Genomic DNA, 27,457 nt, shown 5'->3' with positions numbered 1-27,457 from the left:
CAACGTAGATTTGCTGTTTAAGCAAAGTTACATTGAGGATATTTATTTCTCAGTCTGTTTATTAAGATACAAACAAAGAATACAGAGAACATGTGCAATACATTAAAACACAAATAGAGTCATAACAAAATGGCTTTTTTCAGACTGAAGTCAATATTTAGTGTGAAACATGGAATCACACAGCCATGACGAAAGGTAGCCTAAACAATCAATACTGAGCCTTGGTTGTGTCTTGCATGTAACCTGGTGTAAATACACCAGTGAATCAGCACTTAAATCTCATATTCTCGACCCAAGAGAGTTTAAGACATATTAAATGGAAAGGCGTATCACTAAATACTTGCAACTTTACCCTGCTGAAGTTGTTTTATTCTGATATATTTGCATTTTTAATACTGTCTACATATTTCCTGTATGTCCTGGTTGTATTTTAGTAAAGAGACTACAGAGAAATAAGTATGTTTGATCATTTTAACCTTGCTAAAATTACAAAGTATAAGGCGGCCTAGGACCTTTTCACAGTACTGTATAAATAAAGATAGATAATGACAATTACAGTATAAGTTTAAATCTCTTATTGTTAAGAAAATTATCCCATTTAAATTCTACCTGCTACTTCATAATTTCATAATTTTTTCCTCTATCATAGTTTTAACCTCTCTGAACAGAAAGAACAAAAGGATACAGATTTGGAGGAAAAGATGGTCAAGTTTTTGCCTTATGTACATAGGTAGAGTTTTGGGGGAGACATGGGGGCAGAGGGCTTTTATTTTGACAAATAAAAAGACAATTACACCCCAAATGTGAAGCAGAGAAGGCACACATCTCCTCCTGTTCTGTGTATGGCACTGGTAGAATTCACTGTCACAGCACACTATCAGTGAATTACCATAGGGCCATAAACAGAGTAGAGACAGAACCACGCTGCCTGCGTCCCCGTCCGCTTTACACCTAAAATGAGTAGACAGGTCCACTTTTAACAAAAGTCAAATCTTCTTTGCCCATTTTGGCACTAGCACATTTTTGCTTTGTTTCTCGTTGCTTGAGCAATCATGTGTAGTGCCAATATGAGACGAGACAGATGCTCAGCTGTTCACTCTGTTATGTGCGAGGCAGAAATATAAAGAGAGGAGAGGGACGAGGAGGATGAACTATGGATCTGATCGACTGCTCTCAGATATCACTGGTTGCCATGGAGGCTCCATCTCTGAGACGCTGCCCCGTGTAACCCGAAGCCGACTCGTCACTTGGATCTGGTGGCTGTGACGGTGCTCTCTCCCACAGTGTTTGGCAATGGTAGAACTCACTCTGGTGGGCTGGAAGGATCCGGTGGTTCTAGACTTGCCAACAACTGACCGAGAGCTTTAACCTCCATCATCCATCCCAGGAATCATCACAGGAAGAGGATTATTTTATGTTCAGGAGCGTGTGCATTTTAGGAGCAAAAGGTCACAGGGTGGCAAGTTATGCCTTTCAAACCAGAGCAATTTGGCTTGATTTCTTTTAAAAACATGTAAAGAAGATGACAAGGAATTTGGCCCAGAAATTAGCATAAATTATTAAAAAGTAACAAGAAAATTGCTTGAAAATAAGCACACGAAAAATAGAAGTAAAAAGCCTCAAAACTGCAAAACTGCTAAAAATAAATATGTATTTTTTCTACAATATAGTTACCATAATTATGATTTGTTTTCTGAACACTTTTCCCCTGTTTGTTTTTTTTAAATAATGTCCAACAGTCCCCCCTATAGCAAATTTATGGGCCTTTTTTTTGTCACCTTATATTATTTTTTCTTTAATTTGTGAGACAGTTCTTGCCAAGTTGCTTATTATCTTTTCTCCCATGGTTTGGAAAGAAATAAAACCAATTTTCTCATGTTTTAGATGTTTGTGAAAGGTGCTGGAACGCAGCATAAGAAAACTGATGTTGATAAAGGTGTTAAAGGGTTAACGGTGAGGGTTGTTGGGTATGTGAGTGACTGCAGGCGGAGCAGTGAGGGGTTCAAAGGGACCATCCCCTCCTGAGCGCTCTTGCGGTCTCAGAACACCAAAAACTCTGCAACGAAGCAAGGTGGCCGTTTCTTTGAAGAACAACAGAAGAAACTACATGCTCAAATTCTCATTAACCGTCTTTGTCCCGCCTCTCTCCTGTCCTCCCTCAGATGTCCCTTTGGGGTCATCTTGGCTGCACTTAGCTGATCATGACATCAAAGTTTAATCTTCGACCTCAAACACTGAAGGTATGAACCAAAGGGTTCTTTTAACTTTTGAGCCGTAACCCATTAATACAAACACAGTCCATTAAGCAGCGGGTTTACTATCACCTGCCCCGGTCAATAAATCAATGCTGCTCATGTGTTTGAGTGTGAAACCAGCTGCAGATTTTCACCGTTAGTGCTGCGTCAAACCATTAAAACCCCACAGACACTTTGGAAAATACATCACAAATACATAAACTCATTATGTTTGTGTATGCACAGCATTCATCATACAAGACTTTACAGGGAGGCAGCTTCCATTGATTATGCTGAGGTTATGTTTTTAGTTTTCTTCTGTGAATTTGAGGTATTTTAATGACCTGAGGAGAGTTTGCATTCTACACGTTAGTGTTGTCAAACAGCAATTCTCAACATTTGAAAGTTTCAATGCCAGTTTTCTGTTCACTGCAGTCATTCTGCTGATCTCTGCTACCACCCAAGAAAATACACCATTGTCATGTTACAGCCTTGTTATATTTATACTTTAATGTAAATGATATCTTTCTAGGACTGTCGAATTATTTCTTTTTAAATCGCACTCAGATTTCCAATAGTTAATTATGATTAATCACATTTTTAAAAAACATGTTTTCCATTCCATTATTTCCTGGTGGTGATAGCTATTGTTTGGTTGATGCTGCTTTAGTAACACATATGGCCTTATCCAACAAAGAAAGGACTCATATGCTGAGGTTGTCATGTTTTTAATCATATTTTGTAAAAAAAAAAAAAAAAAAAGTACACCAACAGTATAAAAACATGGCATCTATCAACAAAAAGTTCCTAATTCATGACTGTGATTTACATGCATTTATAAAAACAATGTAAGGCTGATGATTTGCCACAAAATGTATTTTGTATCTCCTTTGCAGAAAATAAAGAAAATAATATAGAAAAAAACAGTTACTGGACTTCATAGACTTCATTGACAAGGTGGAGCAGTTCTTAAGTTGTCTTAAGAAATGTCATGCGACGATTAACGTGATTTTAAAAAAAGTAATTTAAAAATATAGTAACCCAGTTAAAAGTAAATGTAAATATTAAACATTTGCACTTTGTACCTTGTATCTTGCAACTTTGTTTAAATACGAGTTCATAATTACAACAGGTTAAAAGTCATTTCACGAAGAGTTCATAATGATTACAACAGATTAAAAGTTTTGTTGTACACAAACAAGGTAAAAATATGTAGATGCAGGCCTATTTCATAATTAAAATCTATGGCACATATTGTAAAACAAGATTAAAATATGTACTTGTACAGTGTTCATGTTTTTTTCTTTGATGTGGACTAACTGGTGAAACTGTGGTAATTGAGCTCGAGTCTAATCCCGTGTCCCCATTGGTTGATGTGAGCACGAGAGGAGCGCGTGATCCGGAAACGAGGCTGCAGGTAGAGCAAGATTGAGGTAGCGTCGGCATGTAAACAAAAACAAAGGGACGTTTTAACTGACGTTTATGCCAATTTGTGGACCAATTCCTGGATTGTCAACTCGGTTTCCGTCGACGGGATTAAGTTTGCGTTAAGTTTATGTTAGCAGCAGAAGATTCCGACACGGACTTTTCGTTTAAGGCCGTTTCACCAGGTGTGTAGCTATTTAGGTAGCATAGTACGCTATACCGGACAGTCTTCAGACAGTAGGACACTTATTGGCTGACAAAGCCAACTGAGGACATTCATGCGAGGTTTTGGACGAGGGAGCGCTGCGGAGAACCAGACAACTTCTTGGAGAAAGGACGCAGAAGAACAGGTAGCTAACAGGTACCTTTGTTTGATTTTACTGCTCTGTTTCTACGCACACAAGCCACGCACCAGGCCCGCAACATTAGTTTTTTTAAATTTATTTTAAAGTGTTTATAGTCCTGGGTGATAGGGCTTTAAAATGATATCACAATATATTGATGCTATATCGCGATACATGACGGTATATATCTCGATATACGCACTTTATGATGGAGCTGCTCTGCTGGTGATCAGGGCTCTCCTGCTGTTGATGACTACAAATATCTTGGCGTCATTATGGGTCATTTTATTTTACACTTTTTAAATAATGAGGGAATATTTCTTAACTTCTTTAACTCTTCTTTCCTCCCTCTTTGTGGTGTTAAATGATTTAATTGAGAAGCTTTTTAAATATTTGGTGTTTCTGTTTTGACTTAAAGGGAAAGTTCGTTCTGGTTTATGTAAGATAAGTTACAATTAACTAAAGGAAAACTAAGGTAAATAACTCATATCTAAGTAATTTAATGTAGAAGTTTCAGTTCTGTGACCTTAATGCTAAACCAAACTAAATCCCACATGATGGACCTTTAACTGAAGCTGGTATAGCTTACACTTACTTACTTATGCAAGGATGGCATGAAGTACGAGCGCTGCTGCAGGTGCACACGTTGACAAAGCTTTAATTTGTCATTTTTGTCTCTACTCCCCATACCCACTTTAATTACTAACAATGCATTGTCTTACATTCTTGTTTACAGTTTAGTTTAAAAGATAAGTAGACCTACCAGTCACAACACAACAGAGCGACGGCACACAAATGTAAAATAAAGCATCCCTACTTTATTAAAGAAATTGTTCCTTCAAAAGTCAATAGTACAACAGCATGTATAAAGCGCCAACAAAAATTTAATAAATAAGCCTGTGTGAACAAACGTTTTAACATTTGTATTAATTTGCATTAACATTAGTCAGACGGGACTCTGGCACATTACTGCCTTGCAGGTTTAAAACTGAATTGCACAAATAAACAAAAATTCATTTTACTCATCAAACTACGGTGGCCCTGAAGTGCAAAACACAACGACAAATCAGAAAACACAACTGCAAATAAAAAACATTTACGTTCAACAAGGATCGTTGCTTGTTGCCCGCAGATACCTACCCTGTCCATTAGAAGTTAATGTTGTGTTTTCTGGTTTGCGGTTGGTTTTTTTTTATTTGCTGTTGTGTTTTGCACTTCAGGGCCATCATATCAAACAGTTCAAACTGACTGGACAGATAGCCAAGCACACTCCTGCACTGTATGTGACTTAAGTATAACAGTATGGAAAAGAAATATTAACCCAAACATTTTGGGGAAATTTGGGAAGATTATCAAAAGCCATTAGTTTTAAAGTGTGAAAATAAAGAGAGAAGTGAAAAACAGAAAGGAGCTCTAATGGAGAAAAGAGTGAGACAAACACATTTTAACAAGTCAAAACGTTTCACTGGTAGCACAGTGTATGCGGTGGGGTTTTTTTTGGGTAGGACTGAGCAGTAAGAGCGGTCAGCGGCCGATATGTTCATCATGTTTCAAATAAACGCAGTGAGAGTCCATTATGACCGACTGCTGCAGAGGATGTGAGGTTAAGTGGTGCCAGCAGACGCACGGAGAGGAAGGAGGGAAGCCGACACGCTGACAGCTGGTACAACTGATTAGTACCATGTAGTGATGCAGGGAAGGCATCAAAGCTCTTTAGGGAGAATCCCTAACAGGGAGGAGGCAAGGACACACGCACACACATACACGTAAAAACACACAATCCTGATACACAACTTCCTGGTTGCTCCTTAAAACTGAGCACTGAGCACACAGCTTCGACAGCGTATAGGCTGCACAGGCCATCTGTCATTGTCAGCTGCATCATCAACCAGTGGATTATCAGCAGCTCAGGACACACGCACACACGCACACACACACACACACACACACACACTGGGTTACTTGTACTACAGGAGATTGAGTGGTGTCATTAGATTAGATTGGGTGTGGAAGTCAATGGATCTCCTCATTAATCTTTAACTCTAATGGCTGCCTAATTGCTATTGTCTCAGCTGTTCTTTTGTTGTGTTATGTGTCACTTGCCTGTTTTATTATTATTATTATTATACATGAGATTATGGTGAGTGACACTATTCAGCATGTAGAGAGTCAGCACAGGGAACATGTGAAATTCTCTTTGGATAAAATGAGGTGTGAACACTGATGGACTGTTTAACCCTTTCAAACCTGAGCAAATTGGCTTGATTTTTATCCAAAAATTAACAAGAAATTAGTAGAATGTCAAAAGAAAATCACTTGGAAATAAAAAAAAAAAAAAAAACATGAAAATGGCCTTTAGAAAGTGCAAGAAATTAAATTAAATATATATATATATATATATATATATATATATATATATGTATATATATGTGTATGTATGTTGTTTTTTTAACTTTTCTTTTTTTTCTGTAACATAATTTTAAATATCCAATAATAACCATAATAAATACAGTTTTATGGACATTTTTTCCTTTTTTTGGAATATTTTATAATCTCCCCACAGCTAGTTTTCAAGTCATTTTTGTGTCATCTTTTAATGATAGTTCTTCACATTATTACTATTAGTATAAGCATTTTTAATCCATTATTTTTTTGCAATTTTTAATATGTTTCTTGCCAAATTGCTCATTGCCTTTGTCCTGTGTTTTCAAAAGAAGTCAATCCAATTTCCCCAGTTCTCATAGGGTTAAATGGTTGTGACAAGCGTCCGAATGCAGCACAACAAAACTGATGTCGATCCAGGCGCTGAAGGGTTAATCTGTTGTCTCTGCAGTCAGACAAGAGTCAAAGAATGAGATGTTAGTTGTTTTTTATAAATTAGAGGAGAGACTGTTAGCAGCCACAGAAATGTTTCTCTCCTGCAGCATTAGTGACCGACCTTTAGTCTGCTGCCCCAAAGAAACAGTGCACAGTTCAACAAGATCCAACCAGGACACACACACACACACACACACACACACACACACACACACACACACACACACACACACACGGAAACACAGGGAGACTCTGGATTACAGTAATCCAGGGACGGGGGGGTATTTATAGGACTTCATGATCAGAGACAGACAGGATGCAACTATCGAGGAAAACCGATAATGATTGTCATATGACCGGCTGGACTTATCTTGAACAGGGTTAATTACGTAGCGTCTTCGAAGCAAAACTAATACGGATGGCTAATTTAGCAGTGAAGCTACTATAAGTATCAGAGGATCTGATATGAAAATAAAACTTTTCCCCAAACTTAACTTAAAGAAAATACAAGGAAATCTGATATTATGAGCTAATAATTCGATTAAAACAAATATTGTATGCGGTGGCCTTTAATTATGACCATGACTGCATGAAGTAAAAGAAGATATTTATTACAAAAATGGCACTAATAGTTATAACTCAGTTTTTGCAGAGACAGAGGACACTACACACAAAAATGAGGCAGGAAGAAACTACAGATAAATGCTATAATCGTCTGACAAGAAAAAACAAATTACAGGGGATGAAAATAGACTGACACTATACGTGATGATCAATATCAATACCTATAGCTATAACTGATTACAACCAGTAAACTTTATTGATACATTTTTTTTTCATCATTTGTTACCCATCTTATAAATGGAAGGATACAGGTGCCAAAATGCGACCTTCACCACACCAAAGACTGTGTGGGCTAAAACTGCTGTGGACCAATCACACGTCACATTGACCAGGGGTGGGCGGTATGGCCCTAAAATAATATCACCATAATTCAGAGTATTTCACAATATTCTTGATGATATAACAAAATACTGAAAAACATAAAACATTCCATTATTATTAATTTCAAGAATTTAAAATTGCAACAAAATGTTTTATAGTTTTACATGTCAGCATAAATGTAACAGTTTGCCTTGAAATATTCAGTTAAAAATATTAAAATATAAATATAAAAATTATCTCTCATTTTGTCAAACTGTAAAGAACAACCAGTAACAATTCTGCTCTCAGCCATGTTTGTTGTTACAGTGCGTAATACTGCCATTATCACAACATTAGTTTTTCTTATCATATTGAAAATTATTGTAGTATTACTGTGAACAATATGATATGACACAGCCCTAACATTAACCCTTTGAAACCGGAGCAAATTGGTTGGGAAGAAACATGGGAAGAAAGAACGAGCAATGTAAGAAAAAATAACTCAAAAATCAACAAGAAATTTGTAGAAAGTACAATAAAATAATAACCTGAACATTAAAAAAAAGAAGAAAAAAAAAACAACCAAACAAGGAAATTACCAGAAAATTTGCTTAAAATTATAATAATTTTTAAACAGGTAATTAAGATAAATATAGTTTTTCCATAGCTTTTTTCACAAGACATTTTCCCCTAGCTTTTTAAAAATAATTGTATTTTATATTTTATTTTAAATAATTTAATGTACTTATTTCATGCATTTTGTGGAACATTTCTTGCCAAGCTGCTCATTGCCGTTTTTCCCATGTTTTTAAAGAAATCGAACTCAGGGTTCTCAGGGTGCAAAGGTTTAAATATCTGTAAAAGGCGTTTGAAAACAGCACGAAAAAAATTACGTTGATTCAGGTTTCAAGGGGTTAAGTTAGAGGACGCTTGCTATGATTGACTGTGAGCAAAACCATACAAATAGTGTTTTTTTTTTTTTTTAAAAAAAGGATACAAAATGGATCGAATGCAGTTCTTATCAAGTCAGTGTTATTTGTAAAGCCTGTTATCAGAAATCACAATTTTCCTCAAAGGACTTCACAGCACACAACATCCGTTTGACCCTCACAGCGGTTCAAACTCCCCCCAAAAATCCTTTTAACGGCAAAAAAACCCAAAGAAAACATAAAGTAGAAACCTCAGGAGGAGCAGCTGAGGAGAGATCCCTCCCCAGGTTTTGTTTAACAGGAAAAGTTTCAATATTACTGGTACTGAGTTATTTCAGAGCATGGAAACCCAGCCCGACCTGTGACAGTGAAGTAGAGTTAGAAATTAGAAAACACACTGCAGCCTTTCATCTCTTGGACACAACAATCACATTTTGGTGTTTGTGGTTTTTTTTTTAATTGATTCATACTAAAAACAATTATACTCATTGCCAGTATCACTCAGAGACAACAGTGCTCTTACGCCCCCTAGTGATGAAACAGTTAATTATGAAGCTCTGCAGTCTAGCTGGTCTTCTTTACCATCAGGTTGTTTGTTGAGAACAATTTATAGTTTAACGGGAATCTATAAAGCAGGGCTGGGCAATATATTGATGTTATATCAATAACACGATGTGAGACTAGATTTGCACTAAGATTTTGGATATTGTGATTTGGTAAGTGTTGTTTTCTCGTGGTTTAAACGTCTGCATGACAGGAAAATTATGTAATTTTCTGGTCTTACTGTTCTAGCTTTTCTATTATTTGCCTTTACCCATTTAATCATTACAACCGATGTTGGCATTAAAACTGTAGTTTACCAAACTACCATCAACTTCACAATATAAAGTAGTTTAACTATATCCAAACTATAGCTCTAGAAATGATTATAGTGTGAGTGGAGTCTCATGTTGTTAGATGGAGCTGCATCTGAGCTGACACTGATTAACCCTTAGGGTCTGCTTTAATATTACACACGCAAATCAAGCTTTAAAAAATATTATACATTAATACGATTTTCTGCTTTCATTGAGGTAATCAGTCCTTATCATAAATATCAAATATTCATTCATTTTCAGGATTTTAAGCCTTTTAATGCCAGGTTTTTGTCACAGTGTTTTTAGTTGAAAACAAAAAAATGATTTTATTTTATTTATTTATTTTTTATTATCACTGCCTTGGGCAGGTCAATGTTTTGCAGCAAAATTTGTTGTGACAGTGCACCTAGTGGAAATAGCATGTATTTTCTCTATATGCTAAATATGGTTTAAAAAAAAAAGACGTCATCAAGTGTAAAATAGTAAAAAGGCAAAAGCCCAGCAAATTGTGTCTTATGAAGTAAAAATTGTTTAAAATTTCGTCAAAAGAGTGATTGATTCAATAAATGGGTTTGGGCCAATGAGCCTTTGGTTCAGAGAATGGTGTTTAGTGTTTTAGCAATTCAGAAAAAAATGTAAAATGCATTTATTTTGTCATAAATAATAAACTCTTTTTCTGGAGCTACATTTCCTGAACACTGTTTTCTGTATTTTGATGCAGTTTGAAATGACAGCTCAGCTGTGTTTTTATTTCGACTGGTGTGTGTACGATCTGAAAACATTTATTTTGAGCACAGATAAAACTGTTTTAAGTTGATTATTTGATTTTGCCAGAAGAGTTGTGTAGTTTGAAAACTGGATTTTGTGCTTATAGGTTTGAGAAAAGGGTGGAAGATTTAAAAAAAATGTATTTCAGCAAGTGTGAAAAACTGTAAGCACAGAGGAAGTAAAATACTGTTCATTCATTTTTTTTTTTTTACATTTTTTGTCGGGAGGCACAAATCTAAAACTGTTTTTGTGAGACAGAGATGCAGGAAAAAGCTTTGAGAAAGAGCAAATCTGTTTAATTACATCATTTTTTATGATTGATAGTCAGGTACAGTTGTTCAAATTAGAATCGACTGTTAATAGACTCTTAGGATTCATTTATGGTTACAGTGATGTTTAGGTAAATGCAGTAATGTTAGATATAGATCAGAATTACAGGGCATGTGATAATCTAATATGTACAAATGTGTTTCTCCCTTACTGATAATCAGCAGATATTCATTTGACAATTAATCCCTTAAGAAGACAGCTTAAAGTCTACATATGTTTTACTGATTGATAAACAGTTATTATTTCAAGCAGAAGAATAAATAACTCTCCGTTCTCTTAGTATTAATTAATGTTTAATAGTTTAAATTCAGAATTCACTATTATTACAGCCTGCATACTGTGAACATGTATAACCAGGGACAGTTTAATGCATAAAACAGATAAATCAGAGTCAAAACAGTTTGTTGAGTCTGGGTTAGATTAAGACTGCAGAGGGCATCAGCGTTCTGTCTGCAGGACTGTGAGGTTTATTGTTGCTTCTCAGCTTGATGTCCAGATGGTTAATACCTAATAACAAAAACAAACAAACAGAAAAACATTTGTTAAATAAAAAACTCATATGTATATGTTGATTTTGTGTAATAAAAAGCATGCTCACCTGTAGTAGCTGGGTTTGAAGGGTCCGTGTTTGCTGATGCCCAGGTACTTGGCCTGTTCATCAGTCAGCTCTGTGAGGTGAGCGTCAAACGTCGGCAGGTGAAGACTGGCCACATATTCATCTGAAATGATGAGAAAAGATGGTTTATCACATGTGAATAAAACAATGAAGGTGATAACTGTTTTAGGACACTAAAGCTGAGGACTTGCCCATCTTCTTTGGCAGCAGGTAGACGTCCTGTTTGTATCGTCCTTCTGGAGCGCTGTACAGCTCTATGAGGGCCAGAGCCTGACGGTGAAAGTTAAATCGAATTTGTAAATCTGGCACATATGAAACACGGTCCTCTGTGGGAAAATTCTTTTGATTTTTTTTTTGGGACTATTTTTTGTGCTTTCTGCCTTTATTTGATAGGACAGCTGAAATGTGAAGGGGGGAGTGAGAGAGAGCATGAAAAGCAGCAACGGGCCGAGGTTGGACCTGTGGCTGCTGCAGTACGGATGTAGCCTCTGTGCACGGAGCACCTGCTCTACCAACTGAGCTAATGGGACAACTCTGAGCGTCACTTCATATTCTGCATTCTGGTGAGTGTTTATGCATTCATTTATTATATAAATGCCTACGTTTTTGTCAAAGTCTTATAAATCCAATACAATTCCTCTCCGTCTTTCATGTTTTTATTAGGGGGGATAAATCTATATAGAGAGGGACGTGTCCCCTGCATCCTCTGCCGTAATATACACCTATGCTCTGAAGTAAATAACATAAAACATATTATGATACCTGAGTTGTAGCAGTGATGGAGAGGACAAATGAGGGCACTGTGGAGCAGCTCAGATTCAGCAAACGACCCTGAGAGAAAATTTTAAAAAAACGGAAGTGATTAAGTGATTAACGTGATGTGGCAGCAGCCACTGGTGATAACCTCAATACTTCTACTAAGTTTATTATCGCAAATAATTACGTAGAATAATCCTTAAGTACTCCTCTGTCTGTCCTGATGCAATTAAAAGCTGCTTACTTCAACAGTAAATCTGTTCCTGGTGCTCAACTTGTCAATATTAAGCCTTTAAATTTGTCATTATGAGTAGATCCACAATGCAAAACACTGTTATGAAACAGCTCTGAAAACTCACTTCCCATCCGACAAAAACAGCATCTGAGGACTTGTTATTTCTGGACAGGTGTGTATTTAAAGGTCCAGTGTAAAGTATTTAGTGGCATCTATTGGCAGAATTATGTTTTCATTAGTGTAGCAAAGTTTCCTTTTTTCCTTTATTTTGACACTTTTTTCCCTCAGTTATCTGGCATCCTTTCCTCAGCACTGATTGGTCCCTTTGTTCACCTCACTGAGTTCACCTGTGCGCTCCCTGTTTAAACCCTCCACACTTTTTTACTCACTCCCTCTTGGTGATCACATGAGGCAGCAGTGCTGGTAAGCAGAGTATCTTTGTCTTTAGTTTGTCCTATGCATGATTAGTTTAACTGATAACATAGATTACTCTTTTTAAGATAGGTGTTTGTTTAATTTGACTCACGTTCTCATTTTTGTTTTTTTTATGCCTTCGTGTCGGCAATAGCCATGGCCGGAGGCATTTTTTTTGGTTGTCCGTCCCTACATCCATCTGGCCTATTCTTGTAAATGTGATATCTCAGGAACAACTCCAGGGAATTTGTTTCAGATTTAAAGCAAAGATCCACTTGGACTCAGTGATGAGCTGATTGGATTTGGGTGGCTAAAGGTCAAAGGTGAAAGTCACTGTGACCTTGCATCTGACTCATTTCTGTGAACAAAATATCTGAAGATGGTCTCAAGGGACTTTCCTCAAATTTGGCACAAATGTCCACTTGGACTCAAGAATGAGCTGATAAAATCTTAGTGGTCAAAGGTCAAATGTCACAGTGACCTTACATTTGTCTCATTCTTTTTTTAAAGCAACATCACAAAAACACCCTGAAGGAATTACTTCAAATTTTGCACAAATGTTCACTTTGTCTCAACGATGAGCTGATCAGAATTTGTTTTTCAAAGGTCAAGGTCTCCATGACCTTGCATCCATTTTAATTTTTGTTAAGATGAGGGTCTAAGGTTAGAGGGATGTCATATGCTGTAAAGTCCTCTGAGGCAAACTGTGATTTGTGATAATGGGCTTTATAAATAAAATTGACTTGACTTGAGCTTAAGGGAGTTTCATTAAATTTGGCACAAACATCCACTTGGACTCAAGAAGGACCTCATTAGAATCTGGTGTTCATAAAACTTGTTTTTGGCTAAAGAACCCTAAAGAATAATCGTAAAACTGTGCTGATTTTCACAGACATGGATGTAAACTGTAAGTGCAACTTGTCTGGTGCGCAGAGGTAAACAACTGTGTGGCGATATAAATAGTTTTTAAACGTGAAACTGCTTTATTCAGTGTTTTCAGCAGTTTTAATCACCTGATCAGTTTGATGTGGAGAGGATGTGGATGTGGAGGATGTGGATATTTCCGGTTCTGGAAAAAACACTGAAGGAAGTCCAACCAGGAGAAGTTTTATTGTGTTGCAATCCTCAATAATCACCACTAGATGCCACTAAACCTCCCAAAATCTTAGTGATTCATGCATTTTGTAAGTGACTAAATATCAGACCCCCGATCAGAGGCCCCTCAGGGTAGTTAAGATTAGTAGACTGTGGGGCTGTGATTTACAAATAGGTCTCTGTACATTATCCTTTAAAGCTGGTGTATAATAACAATAACAACAGTATGATCACCTCAGCCAGCAGGACGACTCTCTTGCCATCAGGCCAGATAATGTGGTCCACCTGAGGCCTCACACGCACCCACCTCATCTCTGAAGTCCGCAGACTTGCCTAAAGAAAGAGTTACACACAGAAGCATACATGTATACAAGTTTGCACACATAAACATGCATAAACACACACAAACACACAGTTCATACCAAATCTATCTCAGTGCTGGAGTGTCCCATGTTGCAGATTATGCAGCCGTTCCTCATTTTGTCCAGATGTTCCCGCCCCACCACGTTTTTATTGCCTGAAGGGAAACTGAGATGAAGCACACTGTACTGATACTATTAAAAAAGCTAATGTTTTATGGTGGAGGACAGCAGTTACCTGTGCAGGTGATGACCATGTCGACATGTCTGACCACTTCACTCAGTTTAATCACTCTGAAGCCATCCATGCTAAGAGGAGGAGAGACAGGGCGTCACACTTTTTAAAAATATTTCATGTTTTGCTAAATGTGCCACTGAAAGAGTTAAACACACTTCACATATGTGCTGCTGATAAAAGCTTCCTCCTTTCATACCAGGCCTGAAGGGCGCAGATGGGATCCACTTCTGTGACGTATACGACAGCACCCAATGCTTTCAGGGCAGCGCAGCAACCTTTGCCAACCTACAGGAAAAGAAAAAAAGAGGTCAGTAAATCTGCATTAATGTATGTCACATGTGCACAGCAGCACTGGGAACATTCATATTTTTACTGACTTCTCCGTATCCGCACACCACCAACTGCTTTCCTCCAAACATGACGTCAGTGGTTCTTTTCAACCTGACGGAAGATTTCAGCACAGTCAGACTGACGCTCTGTCGGCAACCAGCCATTTTACATGTTTATGTTCAAAACAGACTTCATTACCCGTCCAGTATGGACTCCTTGCAACAATAAAGGTTGTCAAACTTCTGCTTGGTCACAGAGTCGTTCACATTCATTGCCGGGACACTCAGCTTTCCTGCCTTTGACAGCTGGTATAACCTGAAACAGGCAGAGGTGGAGAGGGGAAATCTTTTAAAGCTGGGGTAGGCACTTTAATTTTGGTGTCATTGTCACAAAATAGCATAAAAACAATTTAAACAACACACACACAAAAAAATCTATAAGGTCGCCCTCCAGCAGTCATCACAAAGACTAAACAATAAATGACCATACACCTCCAGCAAACACTGTCACAGACATCATACATTCAGATAAACCCCTGTCCAGTCACAGTATACATGTGGGATATTGTTTTTTTTTATCTTTTCCAAATTTCTGTCTCCAGCTTTAAAATTTGTGTGAAACTTACCGATAGATGCCTGTAACACTCTCCTCCACGATGCCTTTCATCCTCTTGAACAAGCTCGGGTGCTTTTTGTAGATCCAGTGGGTCAGGTCGCCTCCATCATCGAGTATCTATGAAAAACACAAGATAAACTCTCCATCAGTGCAACCTTTCTAACTGCAGTAGTTAAACACAGACAAGAGAGGCAAGTTAACTCAAACACAAAGTGAAATTTTATTTTTTAACTTATCCATACTATAATGGAGGCTGTAGCTCAGCTCTCTGTGTGACATGAAATTTGGACTGCGGTGCCCAAAGTGCAGAAATGTCAACTTATTTACTAGAAATCGACACATCTTAAAATGAATAATTTAGTATATATATGTTTTTATATTATAATTAGAAAGAAACCTTCCCATTGCATTTTGCACATGTTTTGCAGGATGTCTCAGTCTATTTGTACTTACCTGCAGAGAAAGAAAGTGCACCAGTTTTTGTCTAATATGCACCAATGAAGCAGATTGTGTACACTCACTAAAGTAAAATATAGCAAAATTCTTGCAAAATAATTTAATATACCTTTAACACCAAAAAATATACCCAAACTGTAAAAAGTGTGATTGTTTTTTTTGTGATAATACAAAATACATATTTGCAATAAGTTTCCTTGAGAATATGTTAATTTATGTTCATTCAAATTCCACCAAACTGGGATGAACTACACTTTTAAATCTTCAAACTTTGGCAAATCAAACATAAAATTACTTCTGATTATTGTCCTTTCATTTGATCACGGTACCATATTGGGCTGCCAGGACTCAGCACCGACACATCGGTCAATGCACCACCAGAAGTCGTCCTCTGATTCTCCTTTCCATGCAAACACGGGGGTGCCTGAGATAAAGAGCAGGTGATTTTTATCATAAGAAAATGAGTCAGGTTGGAGGTCAGGTGGAGGAGCAGGTGGCACAGATAATCGTACCTCTGTCAGCCAGAGCGGCAGCCACAGCGTTCTGAGTGGAGAAGATGTTACAGGCCGCCCAGCGACACTGAGCCCCCAACGCAGACAGAGTCTCAATCAACACCTGCAGGAGAGCGTAAACAAACAGTCAATAAGACGAGTTAACCCTCTGACAGTCTTTTTACACTATATTATAATTTAACAAATTCTAACGCAAGAATAGTGCAAATTAATCAGCCACATCCAGAGTGTGACGCTCAATAAAACTTGAACTGACCGCTGTCTGTGCAGTGATGTGAGTGCAGCCCGCCACTTTAGCTCCGGCCAGAGGTTTCTCTCCTGCGCTTTTCCTCAGGAACATCAGTGCTGGCATTTCTAAGTATCACAGACAGTGACCGAGTCAATTTGAGAAAAGACGCATTTATTTATTTTCTATGATTTAAACGTCCAGTTTGGACGATTTTGGGGGGATATATTGGAATACAGTATAAAAAGTATGTTTTCTTTTATGTATAATAACCTGAGAAAAGTGGTGGACAGCAACAAAGTACATTTATCTAAATACTGAACTCAGGTAGACTTTTTGAGTATCTGTACTTTATTTGAGTATTATATTTTTGGAAACATTATTTTGACTCCACTACATTTAAAGACACACGTTTGCACTTTTAACTTCAATACATTTCTAGGAAGGCTCTCGTTACTTATTACATTTGTGATTTTTTTCTTTTCTAAAATGCAAAAGTCCATAAACTGATCATGCAATTCTGTGTGTGGTTTGTTTGTGGAAGTAATACATCATGAATGTAGCAGAGGACTTTAATTTTTTAGTGAAATTAAAGACAATTCCCCCTTTAATTGATGCAGAAATTGCACAAATTTATGCATAAAAAGTCGTGAGAATGCAGAAAATGTTGTTAATAATCCTCAAAATTTCCTGGAGGAGTAACTCCAACCTCCTATTTCATTTGTGTCCCCCATAGACTGAAAAAATAATGCACATAGCTGCCGTGTTGTCACTCATTGGTTTGTAAACTCACATTTTGAACCCTCGAGTTTGGCATTTCAGCCGTCACATTCTTGGTTTTGGGAAATTAGCTATAGAGTCCAAAAATGTTTTTTTTGTACCAGGCTACAAACCTGTTTGTTTGTGCTTTAAAATTTGTCATTTTAATATTGGGGTTTATGGGGATTGACTCACTTATGGAGCCAGTTTCAAGTGACCATTACAAGAACTGCAGTTTTTGGTACTTAAGTATTGGATTCAGCCCCAAAAGTTGCTGCTTGATGCACCCCCCAACGCTGAAACAAAACCTCCACCCTCATGTATTATGTCATCATGACTCGTGAAGACATTAACAGTGGTTCAGTGGCTCTTTGTCTTTACCTTGCTGTGCGATTTCTATTTCTTTGCGTCCAAACTCAGCCTGTTTGATGTTTTTGATGCAGAAGTCAGAAAGGCCCTTGGAGGTCTTCTGGGATTTGTCTCTGGGAGAGGACTCATCTTCGGAGCTCTCACTGTACGCTGCAACACAGAAATGAGGCCTTGTGTATGAAAACAGTCGTCCGATATGATATAATGTGCAAAAGCAAACATAGTTGAAGTGTAACAGAGTCACATAATATCTTTAAAAGCTTGAAAGTTTTGAATTGGCTCTGGTTTTCCAGCCTTAATTGTTGTGTGTTTGGAGTCAGACTGCAGCTAGGTGAGTCTTTTCTTGGAGCCTTTGAAGTCTGCATAAACTCTGGCAGTGATTGACACATTTGAGAAAGGTTCATAGAGCCGATTAGGACCAAATTAAAGAGACTTAATTCTTCAGAAGACTTTTCCTTTTAATTACGGTTTAGCTGAAGGAGAACACGCAGAGGCTAATCCTCTGGGCCTGTAGTTCTCGTGCTGCTGGGATCAGAACCAGTTTATATATCAAAGACGTGATCAGACTTAAGAGTGCACGCGTGTTGTGTCTTTTTGTACCTGAACTGTAGCTATCTGTAGATGACTGAGAGATGGAACGAGACAGAGAACGACGACCAGCGTTGACCGGACGTTTGTTGAATTCCTGCTTCTGGTCAGTGAACTGTATTTGCTGTAAGAGACACAAACAGAAACAAATAAACAGTCAACCAAGAATATCAGTTATCACTTTACTGCAGGTCACAAGCATCAACTTCGTGCTCCAACAGACAGACTCGATGTAGCCAAAATAATACATGAGCACCACCCATCACAGTAGACTTTCCTCGAAAAGTAAAGTTTACTCTCCTTCTCTCCTCCTGACTCGACTAAATATCTGCTGCTTTCTCACCGTCCAGTGCGGCTCTTTGAAGGCAGGACTGCTGCCACTGGAGTCCCACTTATCCATGTCCGCTCCCTGGCTGCTCGCCCGACTCTGCTGCCTGACTGAGCAGCCTGAGCTTCAAGTCAAGCTCCAAAAAATCTCAGACACACCTCCTCACTGACCCCACCTCCAAAAAAATGTACATATGCATTGAGTGGTTGGAGGTTGAGAGCCTCAGATTTTATGTGCAACTATACTGAATTATAATCCACACTGATGGATCAAATCGTTATTTTAGCATGTATATAACAACAGCCAAATGACAGGGAGAAGAAAGCACTAAATTCATCAAAAACAACATAATACAAACAGGGAATTATATAAAAATTACTAAAAAATATCGGGAAAACTCATCTCTGATGTTTAAAAGAAATAATCTGCTCAAAAATGAAATTTTGAAATTGCTTGTTTTACAAAAACTTCCTGCAGTTAATGCATTCATGGTTTGTGTTAATTGTGAAGTTGTTTTGTGCTGTTATTGTTAAGCGCTAAATATAATATAAAAAATACATAAAATGTGTCAGTTAGTCAGGGGTCATCAGTTTACTCAATGATAGAAAAAGGATCCTTCATTGAAATGTTTGGGAGTCGCCAGTTCTGAGTAACCATCACCTGAAAACAGTCTCTTGAATACAGCTTGCACTTAAGCAGCTGCTTAATCTTTAACACAGTCAGACATTAAGCTGTGACTTGCGGTAATGCGAAAGTTAAATTAATGATCACAAAACCATTTCTAACAGGGATCAGAGAATATAGGTTTGTGTCCGAGCCAGCTGCTGCAACAATGAAAGCCAATAAAGCTAATAATTAAGTGACTGTGGGTCCTTAATGTGAAAAAAAATGTCTTGCTGTGAATCTGTGTGTGCACTGATTTGTAACCAGTTCGAATTTCTAATTATCATTATAAAAAAATCAAGCAATAAAACCAAACAGAACTCACAGTTGTGGTGAGAAAAAATGGGATAACCGGTCAACCAGTTTATTCAAGTGTTCCCATTTAAACAGCTTAATGATTACTAATTCGATGTGAAGACCTAACTTGCTGCCCTCTGAAACAAAACTAAATAAAGAGAGTAACAGCGCTGCTAAAATAAAACCAGTGATACCTTGATGCAGATGGACTGCACTGCCTCCTGGTCCTTGGCTTTAGTTATGTTCACTAGACTGTACGCTTTCTTCATGCTGCCAGAGCTGCTCTCACACTGACCACAGAAACTCTGCAGAGCTGATCAGAGAGTGCACAGAGTGACGCTTTACGCCACACCTTCACCTCCAATCGGCCCAGGTGACGGGTGGAGACAAAGACAGAGAGAAGAAATAAATGGAGTCTTTGTGAAGCTTTCAGAGGGGAACTCTGGGAAAATACAGAAGAACAGGTTTCGAGATGAAGAGAACTACATACACCGCCATGTGGTTGTATGTCTAAGTGCACAAATCAAGTTACAATTACAGTTTACATCCATGTCTGTGACAACATGGACTCACAGAAGATCTATACAGTCAGCACAGTTTCAAGGTGGTTCTTGAGGGTTCTTGAGTTATAGCCAAAAACATGTTGTATGAGGTCAACCCGACCTTTGACCTTTGACCTTCAACCACCAGATTCTAATCAGTCCATTCTTGAGTCCAAGTGGAAGTTTGGGCCAAATTTGAGGAAACTCCCTCAAGGCCATCTTAAGATATTGAGTTCACAAAAATGAGACTGTTGCAAGGTTACAGTGACCTTGACCTTTCAACACCAAATTCTAATCAGCTCATTGTTGATTCCAAGTGAATGTTTGTGTCAGATTTTAATAAATCCCCAGAGGTGTTTTTGAGATATTACTTTCAGTAAAATGAAATGAATGCAAGGTCACTGTGACCTTGACCTTTGACCACCCAATTCTAATCAGCTAAACCTTGAGTCAGCTCAAATGTTTGTGCCAAATTTGATGAAATTCCCTTGGGGTATTCTTGAGATATCGCGTTCACAAGAATGAGACAGATGAGGTCACAGTGACCTTAACCTTTGACCTATGACCACCAAAATCATATCAGTTCATTCTTGAGTCCAAGTGGACAGTTGTGCTAAATTTGAAGAAATTTGCTTAAAGCATTCCTGAGATATCGCATTCACAAAAATGGACCGCGGGGACAGACAGCCCGAAAACATAATGCTTCCGGCCACAGCTGTTGCCGGCGCAGAGGCATAAAAAAGAGAGCTGTATGGAAACAGTAAAGCGTTACTTAAGGCCACAGATGCATGCGTGTGCTGTAAAGTGTACTCTGCTCTCAGGGTATACATTAAACAGACAGCAGGGTGACGTACACACGAAGATACATTCATGACAGAGTTTGTCAGTGAGAGAGAGAAACCAGCAAGTGAACAAACGTGGATGTTATGTGGTTGCATTCAGGGACACAGACGGCAGCTTCGGTTTCTTTAAGTAAACAGACAACAGAGCTGGACTTCACTGTAGAGCTCATTGTTTCCTCTGCAGCTCTGCAGGGTCACTGAAGGTCTCTTAAAGGGGCATTCCACTCATTTCACATGTCATTGAAAGTAAAAAAATATGTATAAATTAGTATAAAATATGTCCCCCAACTCTATGGAGGTACAATAACAAATCACCAGAGAACTCCATCAATTTAGCCTTGTGATGCTGTAACTGTGGGTATGTTTACATGCCCACTAATAATCCACTTTTCCATCCAATATTACGAAAATATTCAATAATCAGCAGCGCCCTTTAATACAAAACAAATTCAGGTAGATCTTTACGTATTGCACATATCTTTTTTGGTTTTACAGCAGGCTCTGTGACTCCTACTTCCATCAAGCAGTTAGACTTCTGAACTCCTTCAAACAGTGAATCAGGTGAATGGCACCAAAAGCTTACTGGCATATTTTTAGATTCTGTTATTATGATTATAAAGTCTTTTGATTTAGGTTTTAGTATAAATCTTATGATAAATACTTATTTTAATATTTTAAGGAACGTTATCTATTCTAATATTAATTTTAGTGTAATTACGATGCACTTAAGCACATTTTGGTGATGCACTTTATGTTGTAACCACAGTATATTTTAATATGTTGTGTGTAACATCATTGTGCTGGTCAAGGGGGCAAGACCCAAGAATTTTTCTCTTTTTGTATTTTTAATATGATGAAATGCAACAATAAAGTTTTCACATGCCAATAAAGCACCTTTGAAGTAAATTGAATTAAACCCTGCAGTATTCAAAGGCAGTGTGTCGGTGTAACACAACGGTGTTGGCCACACCACCGCTTTTGTTTAAATAAATGTTTTGCTATCTTTGGCTGAATGCAGCCCTTGTGCCTACATTACCCACAATGCAGTGGTTTGGGTGTGTTATGCTAGTAGTGGCTAATGTAGCCACATGAAAGAAGTGAGCTCACTTCTTTCTAACGTAACACCAACAGACTTGATTCAGTTTTAAACTTGCAAGTGACATCACTTGAATTTACGGCGCTGCGTCTTGGACCACAAGAAGCTTCATGCAACTTTGTTTTTCGAAAACACAGCAGAACGCCCCAAAACCTGTAGAGAGACTTTGATGGGTCAAATCAGTATGCTTCCCCTTTAAGTCTGCTCTGTCTTTTCAGAAAGACAAAATGAGTGAAGTGTGTGTGTGTGTGTGTGTGTGTGTGTGTGAGAGAGAGAGTGCCGGTGAAACATTCATAGAGGCCCGCACATTGCAACTAAATCATTAACAGCCTGATATATGCACATTCACGCTTCCTGCGGAGCACACTTACAGATGCATGTACCATACATCATGCTTTGGTCTAGACGGGCCTGACAAAACAGGTCAGTCAAATTCAGGATGTGTAGCAGCTTTATTGCTCACCATGTCAGTTTTCAGAGCCTCAGTCACCAGCTCTCCTGTCCCAGACTCCTCTGCGTCGTCTCTGTCCTGACCCTGAGGCGTCCTCCTGCTCTCTGCTGCCTTTAGCATTCGGAGCAGGTTTGGGCTGCATTTTACTGACTCATGTTTGGCGCTTTCCTCTTCTGCCTCTCCGCTCAGCACAGCTCCGTCCTCCACATGTGGTTCAGGATATTCATCAGGTAGCGGCAGGTCCTCCCAGGAGGCCCCCGTCTGGTCTCTTTCCTCCGCCATGAGTCCTCTGGCAGCCTGTAATGAAGTGAATTAGATTCCTGCTCAGGTGATCTGACAGCAGACCAGGTGACGGCTCAGCCCACATACATCTGATATTTCCTCCTGCACGGCGTCTGTTTACGCTAAACAGCAGCAGGTCTTCAGATACTTTGACTAAATGTAAAGTAGATCATCAGTCCTGGATGCAGCGTGTAGCTCGCAGGGGTAACGCTGATGTGAGCACTGCTTTTGGCACAAATGTAGCTGAAGTTTCACGTAGGTAGATGCCAACATATCATACAAGTTCAAATAAAAGCCTCGTCCCAATTAAAAGCCCTGTCCCTGTAGCCCCTGTGGCGACACATTTTAACAAATAAAGGCCTATCTCAATTAGAGGCCCAGTCTGGTTGCCATGCAGTTCATTTTTATACAAGATCTCTGGATGTATAAAACGAGTTGTTGGTGTTAACGTTAGTTAGCTGCTAAGATCAGGCATACAAATATGCTTATATGTTTAAACTTTTGTCAGTATAGACATACTACTCACAATGTTAGCTTGATAAGATTCTCCACAATTCAGTCATTCGGTTCATTTTCTGAAACCATTAACACCAAGAAGAAGTAAAACCAGCACAGTATACAAGAGAGATGCAAATAAGAGATTAGGTTATGTAGAAGATTTTTTTTAAGCTAAGGAAAACTATACAGAGAAATATATGCATAATTATCATATTTAGCTTATTTCTTTCTTTATTTCTGTTGCACTTCTTTTAATTGTGAAGCACTTTGAAAAGTGCTCTAGAAATAAAGTTTATTATTATGATTTATTTATTTATTTTTACAGAATGATTATACTTTGTAACTTTTTTAAGGTAATTTCTTGCGTTGTATATTTTTATTTGTTTTACTTTCTTGTTTGTGTTTTGTTTAAGTTTTTTCAGGTATTTTTTTTGTACTTTCACATATTTCTTGCTTACCTTTGGGTCATTTCTTCTTTTGTTGCAACAGTTTTATGTGAAAGGAACTAAAAGCCTGTCTCATATAGATGCCTGTCCCAAATATAAGCCTGTTGAGTTCAATGATTTAAGCAAATAATAGCTTTGGCTTGTAATTGAAGTTTTATGGCACATACTGAAAGCTCTCCTGCTTATATTAAAAAGAGAGCTTATACTCAAGACCTCGGGCATTTAGACCTGCAGAGCGGCTTCTTGTTTTTGTGTTGTAGTTGATAACATCGGCTCACATCATAACAAACACAGAGTCATTAGTGAAATGCAAACCAAGAGTTACATAAAAAACAAGCAGGCAGGGCTTATGTGTTTACATTAAACCCCACCAGCACCATTGTGACGATCTCCCTCTCCACCAGAAAACTTTTAGTGTTGACACTTAATTTTCTGCATTCTGGTGAGTTTTTCTGCACCAGTTTTAAGCATTTTCTGCATCAGTTTATGATGTAAATGTCTTCGGTTTTTTAATGCTTTTATTGGTGGGGTGAAAAATGCACATGTTCTAAATATTGATGAGTGATGTGTGTTGCCCCGCCTCCAACTCCCTTTACACCTATGGGCTTAAAAATATTTTAACTTTTGATGATACCAACTTGATTTTTCTAACTCAGACTGCTGAAGCCTCACACCAGCTTCAGATAACCTTTTGAATACATTTCTGTTGCACTCAGTGCTTTAAAATCTTGTAAATGTTGGGCTGAACAGTGGTTCATTTGTAATGCCTGCTAAGAGACGCAGAGTTATAGCGTCAGTGAAGAGCGACGTGCCGTGTGTTCTGTACCCGTGTGATGACGTCATAAACGCAGGCGTTGTTGGTGCTCCAGAGAGTACAAGTTTGCGAGTTTTTGTGCATAAAGAGTGTCTTCCAAGCACCATAAACCCCGTATGAACAGGAGGCAAATCAGTTTCAATGTGCATATGAGCACCTGACTGTTATCGGTCAGGTCTATCTATTGCAAGACAAATATCAGAAATTGTATTTTCATTTTATAATTCTACTTACTGTTTAAGTTTTGGTGAGATAGAGTCTATAACTGTGGTGAGAGTCATTACAGCTGATACTTTTAATGTTTTAATTTAAAAATCAATATTTGTGTTGTGGTTGTCTGTCTACGCTGTAAAAATCTGACAAATTAATTTTGCTTTTAAAAAATCGAGGAAATTGATTCCCTTGGAAAATGTAAGTATATAAACCTATTAATCTTAATTTATGTTTACTTTGAATGTAATTGTTAAGCTTTCCTAAAATCTAGTTACATATACTTAATTTTATTGAGTGGTTACTACTTAAAAGTGACAGTTTTAATAAAATCTGTCTAAAATCTTTCTAAATTTTAAGAACTTTAGTAAACTAAGTTTATTGTGCTGTATTTATGTTAATCATATCTGTATTTTCTCAAACATGTTAACAAAACAGAATTCACAGATCCCCTCACTAACTTGGTTTACTGACATTGCTAACACTTAATAAGAAAAAGGTAATTCTACTTATCATTTTTAAGTTGCAACAACTTAACAACAGAAATTAAGCAAATACAGCTAAAATATTTGGAAACTTAAAAATTAGATATTAAATAAACATAAATCAAGATTTATAGTTATATTTACTTTCACTTTTTCAAGACAGTCAGTTTACAAGATTATTTTAAGCAAGATCAACTTATCACATTTTACTCAGTACTCTCTGTACTTTTACTCTGTACTCAGTTCTTGTACAGTTTGCAAGGAAAAAAATCCACACACTCATCACATTTAAAAATATTAACCCTCACAGTGTTTCATATATCCCAAATGTTTAACAAATGCATGTTGCAACAGTGCCGTGTACATAGTTAAAGTTTTCAGGTTTCTAGTGAGCCGTCAGGCGCAGGAGTGTTTGTGGCAGATCAGCATTTTTGCTCCACTAGAGGGCGTAACTCTTTCACTGCTGTCCACGGGAGTTTTCCCGCAGCTGAGACACAGAAACCTTCTGTCTCTTCTGTCCTCGGTGTGAAGCCTGTGGGAGGATTTCAGTTTGATTCCTTCTGTTGTGTTTCTGTGTCTGACAGGAACCAGGAGCGGTGTCGGACACTCGGTCCAGGGGGAGGCGCAGCAGGAGAGCGAGTTGTGTATCTCGCTCTCTAAATATCTCTCTGTTCTTCATTTCTATTCAGTGCAGGAATTTCAGACTCTGGTGTTAGATTAGCAGAGGTATAAAATGTCCCTGTTGATTTTTAGTGTGAGGTGTTAACTAAAAGACCCTTTAAATGTTTAATTATGTGTTGTGCTAAGGTTCCTAATGATGCAGGGTTTTCCTAAAAAACAATGCATACACTCATACAGAAGTGATCCCTCTGAAACATCACGTATGACCCACTAAAAGTGTGTGGCAGTGTATTTTTCTGCAGAGGCTCTTTGCTCTGCCTGTATTTTTTTTATTCTCATCTCATTTTCTGTGTTTATGTGTACCCCCACAACACTCAGCTTTACAAAAAGGGAGCGAACAGGTGTCAGACTAAAAGCAGCAGGCATCCGAGTGACAGAAAGAACAGCGTGTTAAAACAGGAACTCACAATCCTTCATGGCAGCTATACCTTCAAACTCACTTTCCTGTACAGCATCTTTATTCTTGTTTAGCACTGAAGTTACATAATAGTCAAAAATGTGAGAGTCTTTCAGAAAAGTAAAGAAGTGGCATAACTTGTAGGTAATTAGCTAAACTCTAGCAGCACATATTATCATATTTTTGAAGCTTACTACACTTTCAACTGGGTGCAAAGACGCTGCAGTTTATTGTTAGCTGATTAATCTCCTGCTTTACTTCTGTAAAGGTGATGACACTCTTTGAAGCGGAAGATAAAGGCACAAAAAGGCACTAGATTGATTTACAGTCAAAATCTGCTGTCTTGTTAAGCAACATATCTTGACCTCCCCAGGTACATAAATATATACAGTGAAAAATAAAAAGGCAGAGATCAGTTGGGCAATGCTTTTTTTAATGTATTTATTGTATTCACTATGATGTATATGCAATATTATATAAAGCCCTCCTATCATTATTTATACTCTATATTTTCCTCTTTGTATTATTTGCTCAGTCCCTTTTTTTCTTTCTCAGCTGCAGACACACATGCACTTAAACACATGCATGGCTCAGGAGGGACAGCAGGTCGTCCACTAATTGGAAAATTGGCAGTTTGATCCCCAGCTTCTCCAGTCAGCATCTCAAAGTATCCCTGGGTTAGTTACTAAACCCAAAATCGTTCCCGATGGCTGTTCCATCACTGTAAGTGTTTCTGATCTGAGTAGGTGGCACCTTCGGTCCTGGTCCACCATTGGGTGAATACATGAATGTGACATGTACTTTTAAAGTGCTTTGAGTGGTCGAAAGACTAGAAAGGATCTACAGAAAAGTCAATTTACCAATACGATACACGTCATATACAGTAGCTAGTTTAAATGCAAAATCTGGCACCTGGGTACGCCATTATAGGGTCTGTCATAACTACAGTGCGCCTCTGAACCTCCCTGTACGTCTGCAGTGGTTATAAACTGTACGTGTTGTGCTGTTTTAGACTGTTGACCAGTTACTGGCCCTCAGTCACGCCTTTGTGACCATCGTCAGCTCAGCACTTTTAGATCATGATTTTGCAGTTACTGGACTGCAGCTCTGTTTTTCAGACTTTCATTACTCCAGTGCACACACAGCTGCAGTACTGAAATATTCTGTGGTGCAGTGTGTTTTGTCATCCCATCAGGCAGCAGCCCAGCAGGGATCGGGCAAAGGCGGTG

The 27,457-nt window shown here is 38.1% G+C and overlaps 1 protein-coding gene and 1 long non-coding RNA gene across 6 annotated transcripts; one reads left to right on the top strand and one right to left on the bottom strand.

Annotated features, from left to right (window-relative positions):
- The first annotated feature begins 1,212 nt into the window (after positions 1-1,212).
- LOC148189151 (uncharacterized) lies at positions 1,213-26,689 on the top strand. Its single transcript, XR_015776964.1, has 4 exons — positions 1,213-4,020; positions 11,638-11,807; positions 14,541-14,648; positions 25,735-26,689. It is a non-coding gene; the product is annotated as an uncharacterized LOC148189151 (long non-coding RNA).
- Positions 10,571-22,732, bottom strand: LOC121950000 (S-adenosylhomocysteine hydrolase-like protein 1). Of its 5 annotated transcripts, none has more exons than XM_042495895.2 (17): positions 22,428-22,732; positions 18,209-18,320; positions 17,621-17,758; positions 16,511-16,608; positions 16,255-16,357; positions 16,072-16,166; positions 15,297-15,403; positions 14,870-14,986; positions 14,719-14,782; positions 14,538-14,626; positions 14,342-14,412; positions 14,167-14,261; positions 13,979-14,077; positions 12,007-12,075; positions 11,436-11,514; positions 11,227-11,347; positions 10,571-11,135 (listed from the first exon to the last, which is right to left on the bottom strand). In XM_042495895.2, the coding sequence occupies exons 1-17, from the start codon at positions 22,695-22,697 to the stop codon at positions 11,129-11,131; spliced, it is 1,734 nt and encodes a 577-aa protein (XP_042351829.2). In that variant the 5' UTR covers positions 22,698-22,732; the 3' UTR covers positions 10,571-11,128. The 5 variants fall into 5 exon arrangements, with proteins under 5 accessions (XP_042351829.2, XP_087936067.1, XP_042351830.1 ...); XM_088079941.1 differs by lacking the exon at positions 22,428-22,732 and adding an exon at positions 19,679-19,841 and having other exon boundaries at positions 10,573-11,135; XM_042495896.2 differs by lacking the exon at positions 22,428-22,732 and adding an exon at positions 18,540-18,624 and having other exon boundaries at positions 10,573-11,135.
- Positions 26,690-27,457: the final 768 nt, after the last annotated feature.

Source organism: Plectropomus leopardus, chromosome 7 (assembly GCF_026936395.1).
Source record: "Plectropomus leopardus strain MGB_pleo_1.0 chromosome 7, ASM2693639v1, whole genome shotgun sequence".
Classification (NCBI taxonomy): domain Eukaryota; kingdom Metazoa; phylum Chordata; class Actinopteri; order Perciformes; family Serranidae; genus Plectropomus; species Plectropomus leopardus.
Note: the sequence above shows the minus strand (reverse complement) of the source record. Positions and strands in the feature narration are given on the sequence as shown.

What these genes read in the sequence shown, in the direction of transcription:
- LOC121950000 (XM_042495895.2), bottom strand. Translation starts at nt 22,697, where the DNA reads ATGGCGGAGGAAAGAGACCAGACGGGGGCCTCCTGGGAGGACCTGCCG. An exon ending in CCATCACTGCTACAACTCAG is followed by an intron (nt 11,515 to 12,006) that starts GTATCATAATAT and finishes TTTCACCGTCAG; the next exon opens with GCTCTGGCCCTCATAGAGCT. An exon ending in CCTGCTGCCAAAGAAGATGG is followed by an intron (nt 11,348 to 11,435) that starts GCAAGTCCTCAG and finishes TCATCATTTCAG; the next exon opens with ATGAATATGTGGCCAGTCTT.